The sequence below is a fragment of the Pelophylax lessonae genome (assembly GCF_965119305.1).
Source record: "Pelophylax lessonae genome assembly, chromosome: 1".
Classification (NCBI taxonomy): Eukaryota; Metazoa; Chordata; class Amphibia; order Anura; family Ranidae; genus Pelophylax; species Pelophylax lessonae.
Window position 1 is genome coordinate 889,108,165 of NC_138768.1, and position 21,741 is coordinate 889,129,905.

The following is a 21,741-nucleotide window of genomic DNA, read 5'->3' on the forward strand; positions in this document are numbered from 1 at the left end:
TTAGAGTGATAAGTGCGGAAGAAGGCGACTCACAAGTTGAGCTCTTAAAGACTCAGGTGTCACAGCTAATAGAAATGGTATCCATCCTGAACAGTCAGGCATCTGCTCTATCTAATAGAAACACAGAAGAGAAGCCTGCTAAACACCCTAGTTCCAGTGTTGAACCAGAACAGAAACCTAGGAGGCCGATAACCTGTTTCAATTGTGGAGGGGTAGGGCATGTCAGAGGAGTATGTCCCAGTCCAGAGGAGGCTGCCTTCAAACACCGCAAGCCGGCGGAAAACTTCAGAGGGCTCCGGTGAAGGAGTCAACCGGGCGCCCAACAGTTTTAATGGACTCCAAGAGATCCCTTAAATTTAAGAGCCACAGTCAGGGAGTAAGGCCCTCTTTAAATGCCTCTCATTCCACGACTTGGGCCGATAAGAGGCGGGAAATCAATGCACACCAGGCCCAGGAGGAGATGAGGCCCGGTAGAAACTCAAAAAGGAAAGGAGTACGGGTGCAGGTAGCTGAGCCCGGCAGAAGGGCTACTCCAAAAGAATTTCCTGTCAAGCTAGTGGGGCCTTCCCCTGTAGTCTCAATCCAAGTGGAAGGAATTTATACAAAGGCTTTACTGGACACAGGAGCCCAGGTGACTCTCCTGTATAGGGATTTCTACGATAGACACCTCAAACATCTGCCCCTGCAGAGGCTGGAAGACCTGGAGATATGGGGTATTGGAACACAAAGTTTTCCCTATGACGGGTATTTGCCAATCAAATTAACTTTTGACCCCTCCTTGGCCGGCAAAGCTGAAACCTTCGATACTTTAGCAGTGGTATGCCCTCGCCCACCAGGGGCCAATAAGAGTTCCCTCATTATAGGGACCAACACTGACCTAGTCAGGCGATTGCTGACACAACTAGTCCAGGGACAGGATGCCCCAACTCTGAAAGTTCATCCCATGTTAAGGCAGGCCTATCAACGTCTAGGTCTGGAACAGAAGGCCCCTGCCGAAGGAGTTGGAAAGATCTGGAAGCTGGATAAAACAGAGAAGGTGTTGCAGCCGGGAGAGGTGACCTGCTTGAGGGCTTCTGTCAAGCTCACTTGGAAGCAGCCAGGCCCTTTCATGGTTCTTGAATCAGGCCCATCGGAGGCACAGAAAGGGATAGAAGTGATCCCCGAAGTGATCCCATTGAAGGCATTACAGAAAAGTCATGGGAAGGTTTTGGTGAGTGTCAGAAATACTGCTACTACTCCGGTGAAGGTGCCGGCCAGGGTGCTGTTGGGCCAGGTGAACCCGGCCACCCCAGTTGCCCCATCAGATTTGAAGAGGGAAGACGGGGGCGAAATCACCATAGAGGAGCTCTGCTCTGGAAATACGGCCCTCCCACCGGAATGGAAGAAGAGAGCCAGGGCCCAACTGATTCGATGGAAAGAAATATTCTCTAGAGATGAATTCGATGTGGGGTGTGCAAAGAGTGCCACCCATAATATCCGTCTACATGAAGATAAACCCTTTCGGGAGAGAGTCCGACGGGTTCCCTTGGGTGACTTAGAAGATCTACGGGAGCAGTTGGGGGAACTCAAGAGAACAGGGATTATTCGAGAATCCAGGAGCCCGTACGCTTCTCCAATAGTGGTAGTCCGGAAGAAAACTGGGTCCCTGAGGCTCTGTATCGACTACCGAACACTGAACAGAAGGACTATTCCAGACCAGTATACCACCCCCCGGATTGAAGACGCTTTACAAAGTTTGTCAGGGGCCAAGTGGTTCAGTGTGATGGACTTGAAGAGCGGATACTACCAGATCCCCATGAACCCTGAGGATAGGGAGAAGACAGCCTTCATCACCCCCGTGGGGTTCTTTGAGTTTAACCGCATGCCTCAAGGGTTGTCAGGAGCCCCAGCCACCTTCCAAAGACTGATGGAGAGAACTGTTGGAGATATGAACCTGATAGAGGTACTGGTATACTTGGATGATATTATTGTGTTCGGCAGAACCCTAGAAGAGCATGAAGAGAGGTTGGAAAAGGTCCTAAAGAGGTTATATGAAGAAGGCCTGAAACTTTCTCCGGAGAAGTGCCAGTTTTACCAGTCCTCGGTCCATTACCTGGGTCACATTGTGTCTGCAGAAGGAGTGTCCACCGACCCAGAGAAGCTGGATGCTGTTACTTCCTGGCCGAGGCCCACAAATGTGACTGAGCTCCGATCATTCCTGGGTTTCTGCTCCTATTACAGGAGATTTGTGGAAGGGTTTGCCAAAATTGCCCGACCCCTCAATGAATTACTCAGAACCGAAGGGGAAGATGATGTTCCAGAACTAGTCAAACCAGTGAAACCCGCCATGGGGCCTAGAAAGCCCAAGGAATCTATTCAGGATCAGTGGACCTCGAAATGTGAGGAAGCCTTCATTCAGTTGAAGAAGAGCCTGACCACTGCCCCTGTGTTGGCCTACGCAGACCCCTCAAAACCCTACGAACTACATGTCGATGCCAGCAGAGATGGGCTAGGTGGGGTGTTGTACCAGGAGCATGACGGTCACCTGCGGCCCGTTGCTTATGTGAGCAGAAGTCTGATACCTTCCGAGAGGAATTACCCCACACACAAGCTGGAATTCCTGGCCTTGAAGTGGGCTGTAGTAGACAAACTGAAAGATTACTTATATGGAGCAGAATTCATAGTCAAAACGGATAATAATCCACTTACCTACCTGCTGACCACTGCCAAACTGGACGCTACAGGACATAGGTGGTTAGCCGCTCTCTCTAGCTTTATGTTCAGTTTAAAATACCGACCAGGTGTTGGGAATAGGGATGCAGACGCCCTCTCCAGAAGGTCTCATGCCCCCAACGATCCTACTGAAGAATGGGCTCACTTGACCTCAGAGGGAGTGCGCGCTCTATGTCAGGGAACGGAATTTCGATCCAGTGGAGGAGCAAGAGCCGAAGAGATTGGGGTCTCAGCTGCTGGAGTACCCAGGTGTTATTGCAGGGTGACCCAGGTTGAAGAAGAAGGTTTGCCTAGGCTATCGAAAGGGGACTTGAGGAAGGAGCAGTTAAAAGACCCTTTGGGGAAACTTTTGCTGAAGGCCATAGAGACTCAGCGCCCTGAGCTGCTTCTAACAGACTCCCCTCGGGAAGCCCGATTGTTGCATAAAGAATGGGACCGGCTACAGATACGCCAAGGGGTGGTCTACCGAAGGGGCCCCTCTGATGATCTGGAAGAGAAGTGGCAACTGTTCCTACCAGCTAAATTCAGGGAAGGAGTCTTGGCTGCTCTCCATGACAATCATGGTCATCTGGGGCCTGAAAGGACTTTCCAACTTGTGAGAGACAGGTTTTACTGGCCCTGTATGCGGGGTGAAGTTGAAGGATACTGTCGTTCTTGTGCTCGCTGCATCCAGAGGAAAACTTTGCCACGTCAAGCAGCCCCAATGGGCCATCTGCAAAGTCAGGGGCCTATGGAACTGGTGTGCATTGATTTCCTTTGCCTGGAGCCTGACTTGAGTGGTCAAGGGAATGTCCTTGTGGTAACAGATCATTTCACCAGATACGCCCAGGCGTTTCCAACAAAAGACCAGAAAGCCACAACAGTGGCCAAAGTATTAGTGGAAAAGTTCTTTGTGCACTATGGTTTACCGCAACGCCTCCATTCAGATCAGGGAAGAGACTTTGAAAGCCGGCTGATTAAGAAGTTGCTAGACTTGTTAGGCATCCAAAAGACTAGGACTACTCCCTACCACCCACAAGGGGATGCTCAGCCTGAACGGTTTAACCGGACTCTTTTGAACATGTTGGGGACCCTGAGCTCAGAAAAGAAACAGCACTGGAGTAAACATGTAGCTGCCATCGTACATGCCTACAATAGTACTGTCAGTGATGTTACAGGATACTCCCCATACCGATTAATGTTCGGGCGGGAGGCTCGGCTGCCAGTGGACTTGGCTTTTGGCATATCACCTGATCACACCTCAGCAGCATCTAACAAGGGGTATGTGGACCGGTTGAGGAAGAGCCTAAAAACGGCCTACGAAAAAGCCCAAGTCTCATCTGATCAACGGGGGCTGAGAAACAAAAGAAACTTTGACCTGAAAGTTAGGATCCAGGATTTGCAGCCAGGGGATAAAGTGTTGTTGAGGAACTTGGGTATCCCTGGGAAACACAAGTTGGCTGACCGTTGGAAATCCCAGCCCTATGTCATCTGTAAGCAGCTGCCAAACCTTCCTGTGTATCAGATTAGGCCGGAAGGGAGAGTGGGCCCACTGAAGACTTGGCATAGGAACCACCTATTACCTCTCTCAGAAGCAGTTCGCCTACCTCCTGACCCAGTCTCACATGAAGTCCCTTCAACGTCTCAAGGGCACAGGCCAGTTACCAGATCTCAAACAGCATTTCCAGATGTGAGGGATGGAGATTCTCCAATTGAAGATCTGGAAGCTGAAGAGGAGGTACCTGATTGGATATGGTCATCTCAGTTACCAGAACCCACGACTGAGTACCTGTCTTCATCCGAACTGGTTGAAAGAGGAACCCTTCGGGCAGAAGCTCCTGAATTTGTGCCTTTCCATATGCTTACAGAAGAAGTAGCTGATGGTGAAGATCCTGAGGAGGAGGTTGCACCTTTCTCTGAAGAAGAATTAACTGCTTCTGAAACCCCAGAGTCCAATGCGTTGGGACTAGAGGAGGAAGCTCTTGAAGAATCCCCAAGAGCGGCTGGTTCCAGCACTTCTAAGATTGTGACTCCCAAAGAACAGAGGGAAAGAAGAGTCATTCACCCACCCAAAAGACTAACTTACGACCAATTGGGGAAATGCTCGGAAGAAGCTGTCCTTACTTCTAAGAGAACTCTTGATCAGCCTAGTTCTTCCACTGCAGATTTAGTGGAGGACAACCCTAGCTCACCCCCAGGCACATCTGTACAAGCCACTCAAGTGTCGGGGGTTTGTGAACAGAACCACCTTCTCTCCCCCAACAATTGGTGGGAGGTTCCGCTGTCGGCCCTGTGTTTTAATGTGCAGTTGTTGGGTTTGAACTCTGCTTCTGATAAGGGACATGGTTTACCGTTGTGCATGAGTTAATTGTTTTTTTTTCCAACGTATGTGACAGGATACATGCTGTCGTTATCTTTGGGGACCAAAGTTTCTAAAGTGGGGGGAGTGTGTAGCGGGCATCCTCCCATTTACAATTGTTCATTAGTAGACTGTATAACATTTTGAAGGAACTCGGCTCCATCTAGTGGCCAAACTGCCACACTGCACCTTGGTGGTTTTCATCAGAAGTTTCTAGTGGCCAAACTGCCACACTGCAGCTTGGTGATGTTCATCAGATACTACGATACCCACAATTCAGTTGGAACACCAGGGTGCATTGCTTCACTGCACAGCCTTTTGGGGGAAGCTTTATAAAGGAAGGGAGGAGCCAGGCTCTGTCTTCTTGTCTCCTGACACAACAGCTAGAAGGAAGCAAGTGCTGTGGGCTGATGCTGCGGACTAGGCCTGAAGCCTGAGCCTGAAGTGACGGAGTGGAAGCATTTCATCTGCAGTAAAGGAGCCTTCCCAGAGAACCCATTGATGCTCTGCAGAGACTGGTGTTGCCCACATTTAACCACAAGCGCGGCTGATGACAGAAATCGGAGGTGGAGAGCTCGGGAAGAAAGAGGCCGTTTGGTGAGCAGGGCACATGCCCAAATCTGTTTCTCGCTTGGAAGAAAGTAACTTTAGCCGGTGCTAACTACACTTCAGATAGTACGCAGTACACTCAGCGGCCTAGTGCACCTTCCAGGAGACTAAGCATTTAAACACAAGTACATAAGGTGTCAGGGGCCTATATATGCACCACTAAGAAGATTAATACGCCCAATTACGCAGTAACATTGCGGGTGATTGTAACCTTTTTTTTTCTCACCCCTTTTGACTATATATCCTTACTTTTGGATTACAAATAGCTTGTGCACCAACGATTGCTAGCGAAGATTCCAAACCAAAAGGAAGGAACTGTGTATGGGATTCAAATAGGTTCTGCCTACCTGATACAAGAGACTAGACGTGTGTAAAGTATAGCCTGAATTGACTAAAAGAAAGCCTATGAGTTATCTTTTAGTTGCATAAGTATACAAAAATAGCTATCTTAATCATATTGTTTATTATTGTGTCAATAACTTTATCTTTCTTAGTTGACTCTTGTGATGTCTTTTGGAGTCAACTTGTACTTTAACTCTTAGTAAAGCTACTTTGGTTAAGCAAAAGTCTGTGTGTTGCACCTTGTGTCACCCAGAGGGACTGCGGCTGGAGAAAGGTAACAAGTTATTATTACTTATTGGGGTGATATATCCTGAACTGTGTTCTCCTGTAGCCATTTGGTATTATAGTCCCATTTCGTGTCAGTTGTGCCTAGGGAGGGTTCGAGCCAATTTCAGGGGTTGGAAGGCAGGACGTAGACCCGATAATCTAATCAGCAGCTCCTGCGGGGGTGGTGCTACACGTGGGGGCTCGTCCGGGATATCTACGGTCCTGCAACAGTTCCCTCTCAGTGACAAAATCGCTGTTCGCACAGAAATGGACCCTGCCGCTGCAGCCCAGTGGTGCAGAGAAGAAAATGTCCTTATCGGCCATGGTCTGGTGATTGGAATCAAGGGAGAGAACTGGACAGAGGAACAACTACTCTCAGTTCTGAGAACATATTCCAAGGACAGGAAACTTTGGGTGATGGACATGAGGACAGATACCACCAATCAACACACCTACGCATTGTGTGAATGGAAGAAGGGGGTCCCAGATCATTTCAAGGGCACCAGCATAAAAACTATAGATCAAGTAGAGTTATTCCTGATACATCCAGAAGGTGAAGAGGAAGACCCTATACCCACTACTACAGGGGGACTGAGCACAGAAGAAAGTGCCAAAAAGGAGGGATTCAGTGCACCACCTTTGACTACCCTTAGCTCAGAACTATGCGCTGTCCTGGGGGAAATAGTAGCCAAATGTAACAAGGATCCTCCAAACTATCTGATGGCTGGATACAGGAAGCTCAGGACTTTTTCTGGGAAGCAACCTGTACCCTCAGTGGAAGATGGATTCGAGGAGTGGCTAGATAACGCTACTCAGGCCTTGGAGGAGTGGGAGATACCAGAACAGCATAAGAAGCAGCGAATCACAGAGAGTTTGAAGGGGCCTGCATTGGAGGCCGTACGCAACCTCAAGCTAAGCAAGAAGGATTGTACTGCACAAGACTATCTGGATATTCTACAAGATGTGTTTGGCCGGACAGAAAAGGTTACTGAACTTCTTTACCAACTGGAGCACTGTTACCAGAAGGAAGGAGAAAAACTGTCTGAATTCATCGGGCGTCTGGATAGGATCATACATCAGATTCTGTTAAAAAAAGGGTTGGATCCCCGGAAGGTGGATGAGACTCGAGCACAACAGGTGCTGAGGGGAGCTCAACCTCTAGACCCTATTGCTATACTGTTGCGAACTCGCCAGGACGGTGGCATCCTGGAGTACCCTGATCTGATCAGGATGGTCCGGGAAGAAGAGGTCATGTTGGATAACAAAAGGAAGAGCCAAGAACGGGAAACAACCGCCCGAGTTAGAGTGATAAGTGCGGAAGAAGGCGACTCACAAGTTGAGCTCTTAAAGACTCAGGTGTCACAGCTAATAGAAATGGTATCCATCCTGAACAGTCAGGCATCTGCTCTATCTAATAGAAACACAGAAGAGAAGCCTGCTAAACACCCTAGTTCCAGTGTTGAACCAGAACAGAAACCTAGGAGGCCGATAACCTGTTTCAATTGTGGAGGGGTAGGGCATGTCAGAGGAGTATGTCCCAGTCCAGAGGAGGCTGCCTTCAAACACCGCAAGCCGGCGGAAAACTTCAGAGGGCTCCGGTGAAGGAGTCAACCGGGCGCCCAACAGTTTTAATGGACTCCAAGAGATCCCTTAAATTTAAGAGCCACAGTCAGGGAGTAAGGCCCTCTTTAAATGCCTCTCATTCCACGACATGGGCCGATAAGAGGCGGGAAATCAATGCACACCAGGCCCAGGAGGAGATGAGGCCCGGTAGAAACTCAAAAAGGAAAGGAGTACGGGTGCAGGTAGCTGAGCCCGGCAGAAGGGCTACTCCAAAAGAATTTCCTGTCAAGCTAGTGGGGCCTTCCCCTGTAGTCTCAATCCAAGTGGAAGGAATTTATACAAAGGCTTTACTGGACACAGGAGCCCAGGTGACTCTCCTGTATAGGGATTTCTACGATAGACACCTCAAACATCTGCCCCTGCAGAGGCTGGAAGACCTGGAGATATGGGGTATTGGAACACAAAGTTTTCCCTATGACGGGTATTTGCCAATCAAATTAACTTTTGACCCCTCCTTGGCCGGCAAAGCTGAAACCTTCGATACTTTAGCAGTGGTATGCCCTCGCCCACCAGGGGCCAATAAGAGTTCCCTCATTATAGGGACCAACACTGACCTAGTCAGGCGATTGCTGACACAACTAGTCCAGGGACAGGATGCCCCAACTCTGAAAGTTCATCCCATGTTAAGGCAGGCCTATCAACGTCTAGGTCTGGAACAGAAGGCCCCTGCCGAAGGAGTTGGAAAGATCTGGAAGCTGGATAAAACAGAGAAGGTGTTGCAGCCGGGAGAGGTGACCTGCTTGAGGGCTTCTGTCAAGCTCACTTGGAAGCAGCCAGGCCCTTTCATGGTTCTTGAATCAGGCCCATCGGAGGCACAGAAAGGGATAGAAGTGATCCCCGAAGTGATCCCATTGAAGGCATTACAGAAAAGTCATGGGAAGGTTTTGGTGAGTGTCAGAAATACTGCTACTACTCCGGTGAAGGTGCCGGCCAGGGTGCTGTTGGGCCAGGTGAACCCGGCCACCCCAGTTGCCCCATCAGATTTGAAGAGGGAAGACGGGGGCGAAATCACCATAGAGGAGCTCTGCTCTGGAAATACGGCCCTCCCACCGGAATGGAAGAAGAGAGCCAGGGCCCAACTGATTCGATGGAAAGAAATATTCTCTAGAGATGAATTCGATGTGGGGTGTGCAAAGAGTGCCACCCATAATATCCGTCTACATGAAGATAAACCCTTTCGGGAGAGAGTCCGACGGGTTCCCTTGGGTGACTTAGAAGATCTACGGGAGCAGTTGGGGGAACTCAAGAGAACAGGGATTATTCGAGAATCCAGGAGCCCGTACGCTTCTCCAATAGTGGTAGTCCGGAAGAAAACTGGGTCCCTGAGGCTCTGTATCGACTACCGAACACTGAACAGAAGGACTATTCCAGACCAGTATACCACCCCCCGGATTGAAGACGCTTTACAAAGTTTGTCAGGGGCCAAGTGGTTCAGTGTGATGGACTTGAAGAGCGGATACTACCAGATCCCCATGAACCCTGAGGATAGGGAGAAGACAGCCTTCATCACCCCCGTGGGGTTCTTTGAGTTTAACCGCATGCCTCAAGGGTTGTCAGGAGCCCCAGCCACCTTCCAAAGACTGATGGAGAGAACTGTTGGAGATATGAACCTGATAGAGGTACTGGTATACTTGGATGATATTATTGTGTTCGGCAGAACCCTAGAAGAGCATGAAGAGAGGTTGGAAAAGGTCCTAAAGAGGTTATATGAAGAAGGCCTGAAACTTTCTCCGGAGAAGTGCCAGTTTTACCAGTCCTCGGTCCATTACCTGGGTCACATTGTGTCTGCAGAAGGAGTGTCCACCGACCCAGAGAAGCTGGATGCTGTTACTTCCTGGCCGAGGCCCACAAATGTGACTGAGCTCCGATCATTCCTGGGTTTCTGCTCCTATTACAGGAGATTTGTGGAAGGGTTTGCCAAAATTGCCCGACCCCTCAATGAATTACTCAGAACCGAAGGGGAAGATGATGTTCCAGAACTAGTCAAACCAGTGAAACCCGCCATGGGGCCTAGAAAGCCCAAGGAATCTATTCAGGATCAGTGGACCTCGAAATGTGAGGAAGCCTTCATTCAGTTGAAGAAGAGCCTGACCACTGCCCCTGTGTTGGCCTACGCAGACCCCTCAAAACCCTACGAACTACATGTCGATGCCAGCAGAGATGGGCTAGGTGGGGTGTTGTACCAGGAGCATGACGGTCACCTGCGGCCCGTTGCTTATGTGAGCAGAAGTCTGATACCTTCCGAGAGGAATTACCCCACACACAAGCTGGAATTCCTGGCCTTGAAGTGGGCTGTAGTAGACAAACTGAAAGATTACTTATATGGAGCAGAATTCATAGTCAAAACGGATAATAATCCACTTACCTACCTGCTGACCACTGCCAAACTGGACGCTACAGGACATAGGTGGTTAGCCGCTCTCTCTAGCTTTATGTTCAGTTTAAAATACCGACCAGGTGTTGGGAATAGGGATGCAGACGCCCTCTCCAGAAGGTCTCATGCCCCCAACGATCCTACTGAAGAATGGGCTCACTTGACCTCAGAGGGAGTGCGCGCTCTATGTCAGGGAACGGAATTTCGATCCAGTGGAGGAGCAAGAGCCGAAGAGATTGGGGTCTCAGCTGCTGGAGTACCCAGGTGTTATTGCAGGGTGACCCAGGTTGAAGAAGAAGGTTTGCCTAGGCTATCGAAAGGGGACTTGAGGAAGGAGCAGTTAAAAGACCCTTTGGGGAAACTTTTGCTGAAGGCCATAGAGACTCAGCGCCCTGAGCTGCTTCTAACAGACTCCCCTCGGGAAGCCCGATTGTTGCATAAAGAATGGGACCGGCTACAGATACGCCAAGGGGTGGTCTACCGAAGGGGCCCCTCTGATGATCTGGAAGAGAAGTGGCAACTGTTCCTACCAGCTAAATTCAGGGAAGGAGTCTTGGCTGCTCTCCATGACAATCATGGTCATCTGGGGCCTGAAAGGACTTTCCAACTTGTGAGAGACAGGTTTTACTGGCCCTGTATGCGGGGTGAAGTTGAAGGATACTGTCGTTCTTGTGCTCGCTGCATCCAGAGGAAAACTTTGCCACGTCAAGCAGCCCCAATGGGCCATCTGCAAAGTCAGGGGCCTATGGAACTGGTGTGCATTGATTTCCTTTGCCTGGAGCGTGACTTGAGTGGTCAAGGGAATGTCCTTGTGGTAACAGATCATTTCACCAGATACGCCCAGGCGTTTCCAACAAAAGACCAGAAAGCCACAACAGTGGCCAAAGTATTAGTGGAAAAGTTCTTTGTGCACTATGGTTTACCGCAACGCCTCCATTCAGATCAGGGAAGAGACTTTGAAAGCCGGCTGATTAAGAAGTTGCTAGACTTGTTAGGCATCCAAAAGACTAGGACTACTCCCTACCACCCACAAGGGGATGCTCAGCCTGAACGGTTTAACCGGACTCTTTTGAACATGTTGGGGACCCTGAGCTCAGAAAAGAAACAGCACTGGAGTAAACATGTAGCTGCCATCGTACATGCCTACAATAGTACTGTCAGTGATGTTACAGGATACTCCCCATACCGATTAATGTTCGGGCGGGAGGCTCGGCTGCCAGTGGACTTGGCTTTTGGCATATCACCTGATCACACCTCAGCAGCATCTAACAAGGGGTATGTGGACCGGTTGAGGAAGAGCCTAAAAACGGCCTACGAAAAAGCCCAAGTCTCATCTGATCAACGGGGGCTGAGAAACAAAAGAAACTTTGACCTGAAAGTTAGGATCCAGGATTTGCAGCCAGGGGATAAAGTGTTGTTGAGGAACTTGGGTATCCCTGGGAAACACAAGTTGGCTGACCGTTGGAAATCCCAGCCCTATGTCATCTGTAAGCAGCTGCCAAACCTTCCTGTGTATCAGATTAGGCCGGAAGGGAGAGTGGGCCCACTGAAGACTTGGCATAGGAACCACCTATTACCTCTCTCAGAAGCAGTTCGCCTACCTCCTGACCCAGTCTCACATGAAGTCCCTTCAACGTCTCAAGGGCACAGGCCAGTTACCAGATCTCAAACAGCATTTCCAGATGTGAGGGATGGAGATTCTCCAATTGAAGATCTGGAAGCTGAAGAGGAGGTACCTGATTGGATGTGGTCATCTCAGTTACCAGAACCCACGACTGAGTACCTGTCTTCATCCGAACTGGTTGAAAGAGTTATCTTTTAGTTGCATAAGTATACAAAAATAGCTATCTTAATCATATTGTTTATTATTGTGTCAATAACTTTATCTTTCTTAGTTGACTCTTGTGATGTCTTTTGGAGTCAACTTGTACTTTAACTCTTAGTAAAGCTACTTTGGTTAAGCAAAAGTCTGTGTGTTGCACCTTGTGTCATCCAGAGGGACTGCGGCTGGAGAAAGGTAACAAGTTATTATTACTTATTGGGGTGATATATCCTGAACTGTGTTCTCCTGTAGCCATTTGGTATTATAGTCCCATTTCGTGTCAGTTGTGCCTAGGGAGGGTTCGAGCCAATTTCAGGGGTTGGAAGGCAGGACGTAGACCCGATAATCTAATCAGCAGCTCCTGCGGGGGTGGTGCTACACTACAATCTCTGGCCATCTCCTGTACCATGTCTTCATTCTCTGACCATTTCCTGTACCATGTCTGTAGTCTCTGGCCATCTCCTGTACCATGTCTGCAATCTCTGGCCATCTCCTGTACAATGTGTTCATTCTATGACCATCTCCTGTATCATATCTGCAGTCTCTGACCATCTCCTGTATCATGTCTGTAATCTCTGACCATCTCCTGTACCATATCTTCAGTCTCCAACCATCTCCTGTATCATATCTGCAGTCTCGGACCATCTCCTGTACCATGTCTGCAGTCTCTGACCATCTCCTGTACCATGTCTGCAGTCTCTGGCCCTCTCCTATATCATGTCTGCAGTCTCTGGCCATCTCCTGTACCATGTCTGCAGTCTCTGACCATCTCCTGTACCATGTCTGCAGTCTCTGGCCCTCTCCTATATCATGTCTGCAGTCTCTGGCCATCTCCTGTACCATGTCTGCGGTTTCTGGCCATCTCCTGTATCATGTCTGCAGTCTCTGACCATCTCCTGTACCATGTCTTCAGTCTCTGACCATCTCCTGTGTCATATCTGCAATCTCTGACCATCTCCTGTACCATGTCTGCAGACTCTGACCATCATCTCCTGTACCATGTCTGCAGTCTCTGACCATCTCTTGTACCATGTTTGCAGTCTCTGACCATCTCTTGTACCATGTCTGCAGTCTCTGACCATCTCTTGTACCATGCCTGCAGTCTCTGACCATCTCCTGTACCATGTCTGCAGTCTGACCATCTTCTGTACCATGTCTGCAGTCTCCTGTAATAATGTGCCTGCAGTCTCTCACCATCTCCTGTAGTGTATCTCATAGTGTTGAGGTTGATATGAGGTGTGTATGTTTTATACAGGCTGGGTGCGAGTGACCTTACGCAGACACACCCACACACAGAAAATAATATTCACACATACACTGACAAAACATACACACACAAACATAATTACATGTATACTGTGATGACATACAGTAGAAAAATGAATAGGTAATAGCCTTGCCCTCTGTACGTAGCATCCTCCTGAACCCTGCACGTGGCATCCTCCTGAATCCTGCATGTGGCATCTTCCTGAACCCTGCATGTGGCATCTTCCTGAACCCTGCATGTGGCATCTTCCTGAACCCTGCACGCGGCATCTTCATGAACCCTGCATGTGGCATCCTCCTGCACCCTGCACGTGGCATCCTCCTGCACATAGCATCCTCCTGCATGTAGAATCCTCCTACACCCTGCACGTAGCACCAGCATACAGGGGGCACACTGACCACCAGCATACAGGGGGCACACTGACCACCAGCATACAGGGGGCACACTGACCACCAGCATACAGGGGACATAACAAATCAAGTAAAACAACTACCATGCAACTAAAAAAATCTGAAAAGCAATAAGAGAATCTTGTTATCGGTTCCCTCATCTAACGTGCAACAATAAACAACAAAAAATGCCGCACTGCCCTACACTTCATCTATAAAATTCTACAAATGGACTTATAATGGTAAAACCTATAAATGAATATCCAGTGCAAATCAACCAATGTATTACAATATATTAGTGATGGTGTCACCCTCTCTACAAAAGGTAAGAAATATCGCAGAGCTGCAATGTGCAAATAGTGGTGACCCCCCCCCGCTCCCCCATATATAATCACAATACATAGTAAAATTTATGTGCATATTTTACATTTTATTATTATATAGGGTGTTTCACCACTATTTGCACATTAAAGCTCTGCCGTATTTCTTTTCTATCTCATGGACGAAATGTGAGAAATAACATGTACATCATACAATCATTCCATAAACACATCCCACATACACCGCATAGATCATTTCAAGGAAATATGCCTTTTAAAATAGTTTACCATTTGCCCAAAAAAAACAAATATGTCCCCGGATTTCATTTTAAAAATCTGGTCACCTTACAATATGGTCCACAAGGTGGTGACCTGACTTCTCTCAGATGGAACGCACAGACAGGAAGTGATGAGGTACAGACAGGAAGAGATTTAAAATACTGACAGGAAGTGATGTAGTTCCACAGAGGAAGTGATGTCAGATATAAATAGGAATTTCAGAAGCGAGTCGGGAGGAAAAAGAGAGGAGACGTAGCTGGAAGTGGCAGCAGAGGAGGTAATAAGATATTATTTTCTATATATAATCTTTAATTACATAAAGAAAATGTTCTCCTTCCGTTTTTATGCTGGGGGAACAGAAACAGAGGAACACAAAACACTGAGAATCAGATTGCAGTCCCCCGGTGAAATCACATAAGTAAGATGAGCAACAAAACTTCCTCCCGCTCTCCTGTAGCACCCTCACCAGGCAGAGCCGAGGTACTCATAATCTATCTGGGGAGGAGGCAGAGCTCGGGGTGACCCCGACACTCACCTCTGGAAATATTCAGCAGCTTTCCTTCCTCATCACTACTAACATTAATCCCGTCCTCTGCCCCAACACCAACTGGGCCCCCACTCCTCACCCCCCATCCAACACCGCTGTCCCCCATTCCTCACCCCCCCCCCCATTTAACACCACTGTCCCCCATTCCTCACCCCCATCTAACACCCGTGTTCCCTACTTCTCATTCCTCATCCAACACTGTTGTTCCCCTCTCCTCACCCCCCTTCCCACACTGCTCACCTATATTCCACAACCCCCACTGACACTGTTGTCCCCCACTACCCAATGGTGCCACCTTTCTTTCTCTCGCGTCTCTCATGATATCGCTCTTATTTCTATTAAAAAAAAGCACAGACCTGACCGGAGAGGTGAGGAGGATTCTGGGAGGTCACATGACATCACTCTTATTTCTATTAGCAAAACACAGACCTGACCAGAGAGGAGCGGAGGATTCTCAGAAGATTCTTAGAAGGACACAAGAATCTCTACAAGGACGTCATGATGGAGAATCAGCCGCCCCTCACATCACCGGGTAAGAGGAGACTTTATTGTAAAAGAGAGAGCAGTACGGAGAAACAATGTATTCAGTGTGTGTTTCCTACAGATGGATCCAGTAATGGGAACCCACCAAAGAGAATTCCCTGTCCTCTGTATTCCCGGGATTCCACACAAGAAGGTCACACCATCCCCCACCATCATCAGGTAGGTAAAGATGGAAGTAGAGATCGTAAAAGTGATCTGACTGTATGAAAATATATTCCACTTTTAGGTATAAGGTTATTTGTGCTCACATTTTAAAGAAACCATTCCCTGCTATTTTGTTTGTTTAGAATGAAAATCTGATAGATATAAAAGATGAGGTTAAAGAGGAAGAAGAGACGTATGTGAGGGGTGATCAGCAGTTCAGGGAAGAGGTTGGGATGATGGACAAAGTTAAAGAGGAGGAATCTTCTCCAGACATCAGCACAGGTGAGTGATGGCCACTAAATACAAAAACTGTTTGGGTATATGGATTGATGTTTGAGGATCTGTAGATCCACTTCTACAAAGACGTCATGATGAAGAATCAGCCGCCCCTCACATCACTGGGTAAGAGGAGACTTTATTGTAAAGGAGAGAGCAGTACGGAGGGTCCACCTAGATCCACCATCATCTGATAAACACATAGAAACAATGTATTCAGTCAGTGTGTGTGTTTCCTACAGATGGATCCAGTAATGAGAACCCACCAGAGAGATGTCCCCGTCCTCTGTATTCCCGGGAATCCACACAACTTAACATTAAAGAAGAGATAAAAGAGGAGGATGATGAGAAATTTGTAATGGAGGAGGCAGAGTTTCCAAAAGGTCACAGAAAGCAGTACCAGGACACCATGGTGGAGTCATCCAGTTACAGAAATCCACCAGAGAGATGTCCCCGTCCTCCGTATTCCCGGGATTCCACACAGGAAGATCACACCATCCCTCACCATCATCAGGTAGATAAGAATGTAGGAAAGTGATCCCAAGCCTTAGAGATATCATTCTTCTATTGTTATTATTATTATTATTTTGTGTATTTAATATTATTTCTGCCATTTTGTTGGTTTAGGATGAAGATCTGATAAATGCACAAATTGAGGTTATAAAGGAAAAGACGTATGTGAGGGGTGATCAGCATTTTACAGAGGAGGTTGGGATGATGAACGCAGTTAAAGAGGAAGAAACTTCTCCAGATATCAGCTCGGGTAATTATGCAAGAATGGGTTAAAGCTTACTTAGTGATGTTTGGTTGGGTGGTATCATTGATCTGGTTAGTTGTCATAGTTTGGTGTTGTGATTGTACCCAGAAAAACATCACACTGGATATCTATACTGGTATAGACTGAGTAATGTGTTAGGATCTATACTGGTATGGACCAGATAATATGTCAGGATCTATACTGGTATGGACAGGGTAATGTGTTAGGATCTATACTGGTATGGACTGGGAAATGTGTTAGGATCTATACTGGTATGGACTGGGAAATGTGTTAGGATCTATACTGGTATGGACCAGATAATATGTTAGGATCTATACTGGTATGGACTGGGTAATGTGTTAGGATCTATACTGGTATGGACTGGGAAATGTGTTAGGATCTATACTGGTATGGACCGGGTAATGTGTTAGGATCTATACTGGTATGGATTGGGTAATCTGTTAGGAAGGAAAGGATGCCACATCATTTGATGGAAATGAAAATTATCACCCTACAGAGGGCTGAACTCAAAGACACCCCAAAAATCAAAGTGAAAAAATGATGCAGCAGGCGAGTCCATTTTGGTGAAATGTCATTGCAGCAACTCAGAATGGTCCTCAGTGGTGTGTATGTCCCCCATGTGCTTGTATGCATGCCTGACAACACCGGATGGTGTCCTGGGGTATTTCCTCCCAGATCTGGACCAGGGCATCACTGAGCTCCTGAACAGACTGAGGTCCAGCCTGGTGGCATAGAATGAACTGAAACAGAATGTCCCAGAGTGGTTCTATTGGATTCAGGTCAGGCGAGCGTGGGGGCCATTCAATGGTATAATTCCTCCATCCTCCAGGAACTGGCTGCATACTGTCGCCACATAAGGCCGGGCATTGTTGTCCACCAGGAGGAACCCAGGACCCACTGCACCAGCATATAGTCTGACAATGGGTCCAAGGATTTACTCCCAATACCTAATGGCAGTCAGGGTGTCATTGTCTAGCTCAGGAATGGGCAAACTACGGCCCGGCGGACCTTTTTATTCCAGTCCGTGGAGCGCGCAATGTTCCCCGACCCCTGGGCCGCGGACCGGTACCGTGGATCAAACGGTACCGGGCCGCCCTGGGAACTTCGGCAGTGGCAGCCGGGGCGCACTGCTCTGTGCCCGTCCTTTGTGTGACAATAGCAAATGAAAATTCGCTATTGTCACACGGATCCTCCTCCTGGCCAATCAGGAAGCGGGTCCTCCCGCTGCCTGATTGGCTGAAAGGCAAATCCCATGCCATTGGCCGAGGAGGAGGTGGGAGGACTGAGGACTCGAGGAGACATCGGGGGACTGAAGAGAAGCACTGCCTGAGGTAAGTGCACTGGTCTAGCGTGGGGGGGGGGGGCCTGGCATATCTGCATTGAAAGGGGGCCCTTGCATATCTGCATTGAAAGGGGGCACGCTGGCATATTTTCATTGAAAGGGGGCACGCTGGCATATCTGCATTGAAAGGGGGCATGCTGGCATATCTGCATTGAAAGGGGGCACGCTGGCATATTTTCATTGAAAGGGGGCCCTGGCATATCTGCATTGAAAGGGGGCACGCTGGCATATCTGCATTGAAAGGGGGCACACTGACATATCTGCATTGAAAGGGGGCACGCTGGCATATCTGCATTGAAATGGGGCCAACTGGCATATCTGCATTGAAAGGGGGCATGCTGGCATATCTGCATTGAAAGGGGGCACGCTGGCATATCTGCATTGAAAGGGGGCACGCTGGCATATCTGCATTGAAATTTAAATTGAGTTTATATTAATTCACACATACACACCGTCCACCTACTCTTGGTCCGTCCCCCGGGTCCAATATATGAACCCATTGCGGCCCTCGAGTCAAAAAGTTTGCCCACCCCTGGTCTAGCCTGTAGAGGTCTGTGCGTCCCTCCATGGATACGCCTCCCCAGACCATCACTGACCCACCACCCAACCGGTCATGCTGAACGATGTTACAGGCAGCATAATGTTCTCCACAGCTTCTCCAGACCCTTTCACGTCTGTCACATGTGCTCAGGGTGAACCTGCTCTCATCTGTGATAAGCACAGGGTGTCAGTGCCAATCAAGCTCCACAGTGCCAGGCATTGAGCACAGGGCCCACTAGGGGACGTCGGGCCCTCAGGCCACCCTCATGAAGTCGGTTTCTGATTGTTTGGTCAGAGACATTCACACCAGTGTCCTGCTGGAGGTCATTTTGTAGGGCTCTGGCAGTCCTCATCCTGTTCCTCCTTACACAAATGAGCAGATACCGGTCCTGCTGATGGGTTAAGGACCTTCTACGGCCCTGTCCAGTTCTCCTAGAGTAACTGCCTGTCTCCTGGAATCTCCTCCATGCTCCTGAGACTGTGCTGGGAGACACAGCAAACCTTCTGGCAATGGGAGGTATTGATGTGCCATCCTGGAGGAGTTGGACTGCCTGTGCAACCTCTATAGGGTCCAAGTATGGCCTCATGCTACCAGTAGTGACACTGACCCCAGCCAAATGCAAAACTAGTGACAAACACTCAGAAAAGATGAGTAGGGAAAATGTCAGTGGCCTCCACCTGTAAAACCATTCCTGTTTTGGAGGTCGTCTCATTGTTGCCCATCTAGTGCACCTGTTGGTAACAACCCCCTCTGCTACTTCACTGACCAGATAAATATCCCAGAAGTTTCCCTGACTTGATGCTATACTCTGATTATAAAGTGTTAAGCAGTGTATATGAGTGTGGAAAACTCTTGGTAATTTTTCTTGTCTTCTGACAGACGGACTCTGTGGTGGGAATAGAAGGACATCGGAGGAAGATGTGACTACAGAAGATAATGACATGGCATCTTCTCCAGAAGTAAATTCCGTTCCTCATAATATACATGACAGACCTCACCATTGGAGGAGATCATTGGAATCTCCTGATACTTCACATAGTCCTCTAATATCTGACAGTGCCGACGGGTGCGGGAAACCATCTCATCTCAGGGGATCTTCTTTATACCATAAAGGGGTTCATACAGGAGAGAATTCATTGTCATGTTCAGAGTGCGGGAAATGTTTTAGTAAAAAAGGAAACCTTCTAAAGCACCAGAGAATACACACAAATGAGCTTCCCTATTCATGTTCTGAGTGCGGGAAATGTTTTAATGAAAAAGGACACTTTCTTCAGCACCAGAGAATTCACACAGGGGAGCGTCCCTATTCATGTTCAGAGTGCGGGAAATGTTTTAATCGTAAAGGAAGCCTTCTTAGACATAAGAGAATACACACAGGTGAGCTTCCCTATTCATGTTCTGAGTGCGGGAAATGTTTTAATGAAAAAGGACACCTTCTTCAGCACCAAAGAAATCACACAGGTGAGCGTCCCTATTCATGTTTAGAGTGCGGGAAATGTTTTATTTGTAAAAGAAACCTTCTTATGCATCAGAGAATACACATCGGTGAGCTTCCCTATTCATGTCCTGAGTGCGGGAAATGTTTTAATGAAAAAGGACACTTTCTTCAGCACCAGAAAATTCACACAGGGGAGCGTCCCTATTCATGTTCTGAGTGCGGGAAATGTTTCACTCAGAAAGGAAATCTTCTTAACCATCAGAGAATGCACACAGGTGAGCGTCCCTATTCATGTTCAAAGTGCGGGAAATGTTTTAATCGTAAAGGAAACCTTCTTAAACATGAGAAAATACACACAAATGAGCGTCCCTATTCATGTTCTAAATGTGGGAAATGTTTTAATGAAAATAGACACTTTCTTCAGCACCAGAGAATTCACACAGGTGAGCGTCCCTATTCATGTTCAGAGTGCGGGAAATGTTTTAATCATAAAGGAAGCCTTCTTAGACATAAGAGAATGCACACAGGTGAGCTTCCCTATTCATGTACAGACTGCGGGAAATGTTTTACTGAGAAAGGAAACCTTCTTAGGCATCAGAGAATACACACAGGTGAGCGTCCCTATTCATGTTCAGAGTGCGGGAAATGTTTTACTGAGAAAGGAACCCTTCTTAACCATCAGAGAATACACACAGTTGAGCATCTCTAATCTTGTGCAGAGTGTGGGAAATGTTTAACTAAGAAAGAACACCTACTTACACACAGGTGAGCGCCCTTTTTAATGTTACGAGTGCGGGAAATGTTTTCCAAACAAAGGTTTATTTCTTAGAAACCAGAAAGTTCATACGGGCGAGCGTCCTATTTCATGTTCAGAGTGCGGGAAAGTTTACAAATACAGGAAATATAATGAAACATCAGAGTGCGCCCCCTGCTGGTACTACGGGAAAAGTACGCTGGATTGTAACGGGTGGAACTGTTTAGTCCATAAACAAATGTGAAACCACCACAGTCCAATCGGGGGTTGGTTAACACCCGCATCGCCCTCTGACCCGCTGTGGGGTTGGCAGGCAGCTGGGAGCCCTTATGTTAACCCTGTAAAGCCCACACCAGAACGCCCCAACCGTATGCATAGGGGCTGTTGCGGCACAACCTCATTCAGTTGAATAGCATTGCCCAATGTGACCGGGGGGGTGAGGTTTGCAGCAGCTGCAAATTGCAGTGCCATGTATACCACCCCATTTAATGTTAAGGGGGTGGTAAAATCATGACTCAACTGTCTACCTTTACCGATCCCTCCCCACATGAGGCAACAGGCAGGAAATCATGACAATACATGGGGCAACAAGTGAGCAATTAAGACAAAACATGGGGCAACAGGTGGGCAATCCGCACAATACATAGGATAATAAGTGGGCAATCCGCACAATACATGGGATAATAAGTGGGCAATCCGCACAATATATGGGGCATAAAACCAATGAAAATGGTCGCACTCCAACAGGTTATAGCGATGATATTTATTGCAGACCGTCAATACGGGATACAGAAAGGTGGACGCGTTTCACACGTAATATCGTGCTTGTTCACCACGGTGTGCGCACCTGTTGGTAATACATGGGGGCAACAAGTGGGCATTCATGACAATACATGGGGCAGCAGACAAACAATTCTGAGAATACATTCTTTTTGAGTTCTACGTATAAATCTGTATATAGATCTAACCTACTGGATGGAAAAAGATCACTGTAACATGCATTAACCCACAGCAGCCAATCAGGATTCATCGTTCA

The 21,741-nt window shown here is 47.9% G+C and overlaps 1 protein-coding gene and 1 pseudogene across 2 annotated transcripts in view; both read left to right on the forward strand.

The window, feature by feature from the left end:
- Positions 1-21,741, forward strand: part of LOC309550814 — a 567,902-nt pseudogene that overhangs the window by 216,244 nt on the left and 329,917 nt on the right. The gene's annotated exons all lie outside the window — the stretch shown is intronic.
- Positions 1-21,741, forward strand: part of LOC309548616 (uncharacterized protein) — a gene marked incomplete at both ends in the record, with an annotated part of 254,414 nt that overhangs the window by 35,468 nt on the left and 197,205 nt on the right. The window contains one exon of the mRNA XM_082248593.1: positions 19,560-20,633. Coding sequence (XP_082104719.1) covers positions 19,560-20,633 — 1,074 coding nt within the window. The remainder of the gene's footprint in view (positions 1-19,559; positions 20,634-21,741) is intronic.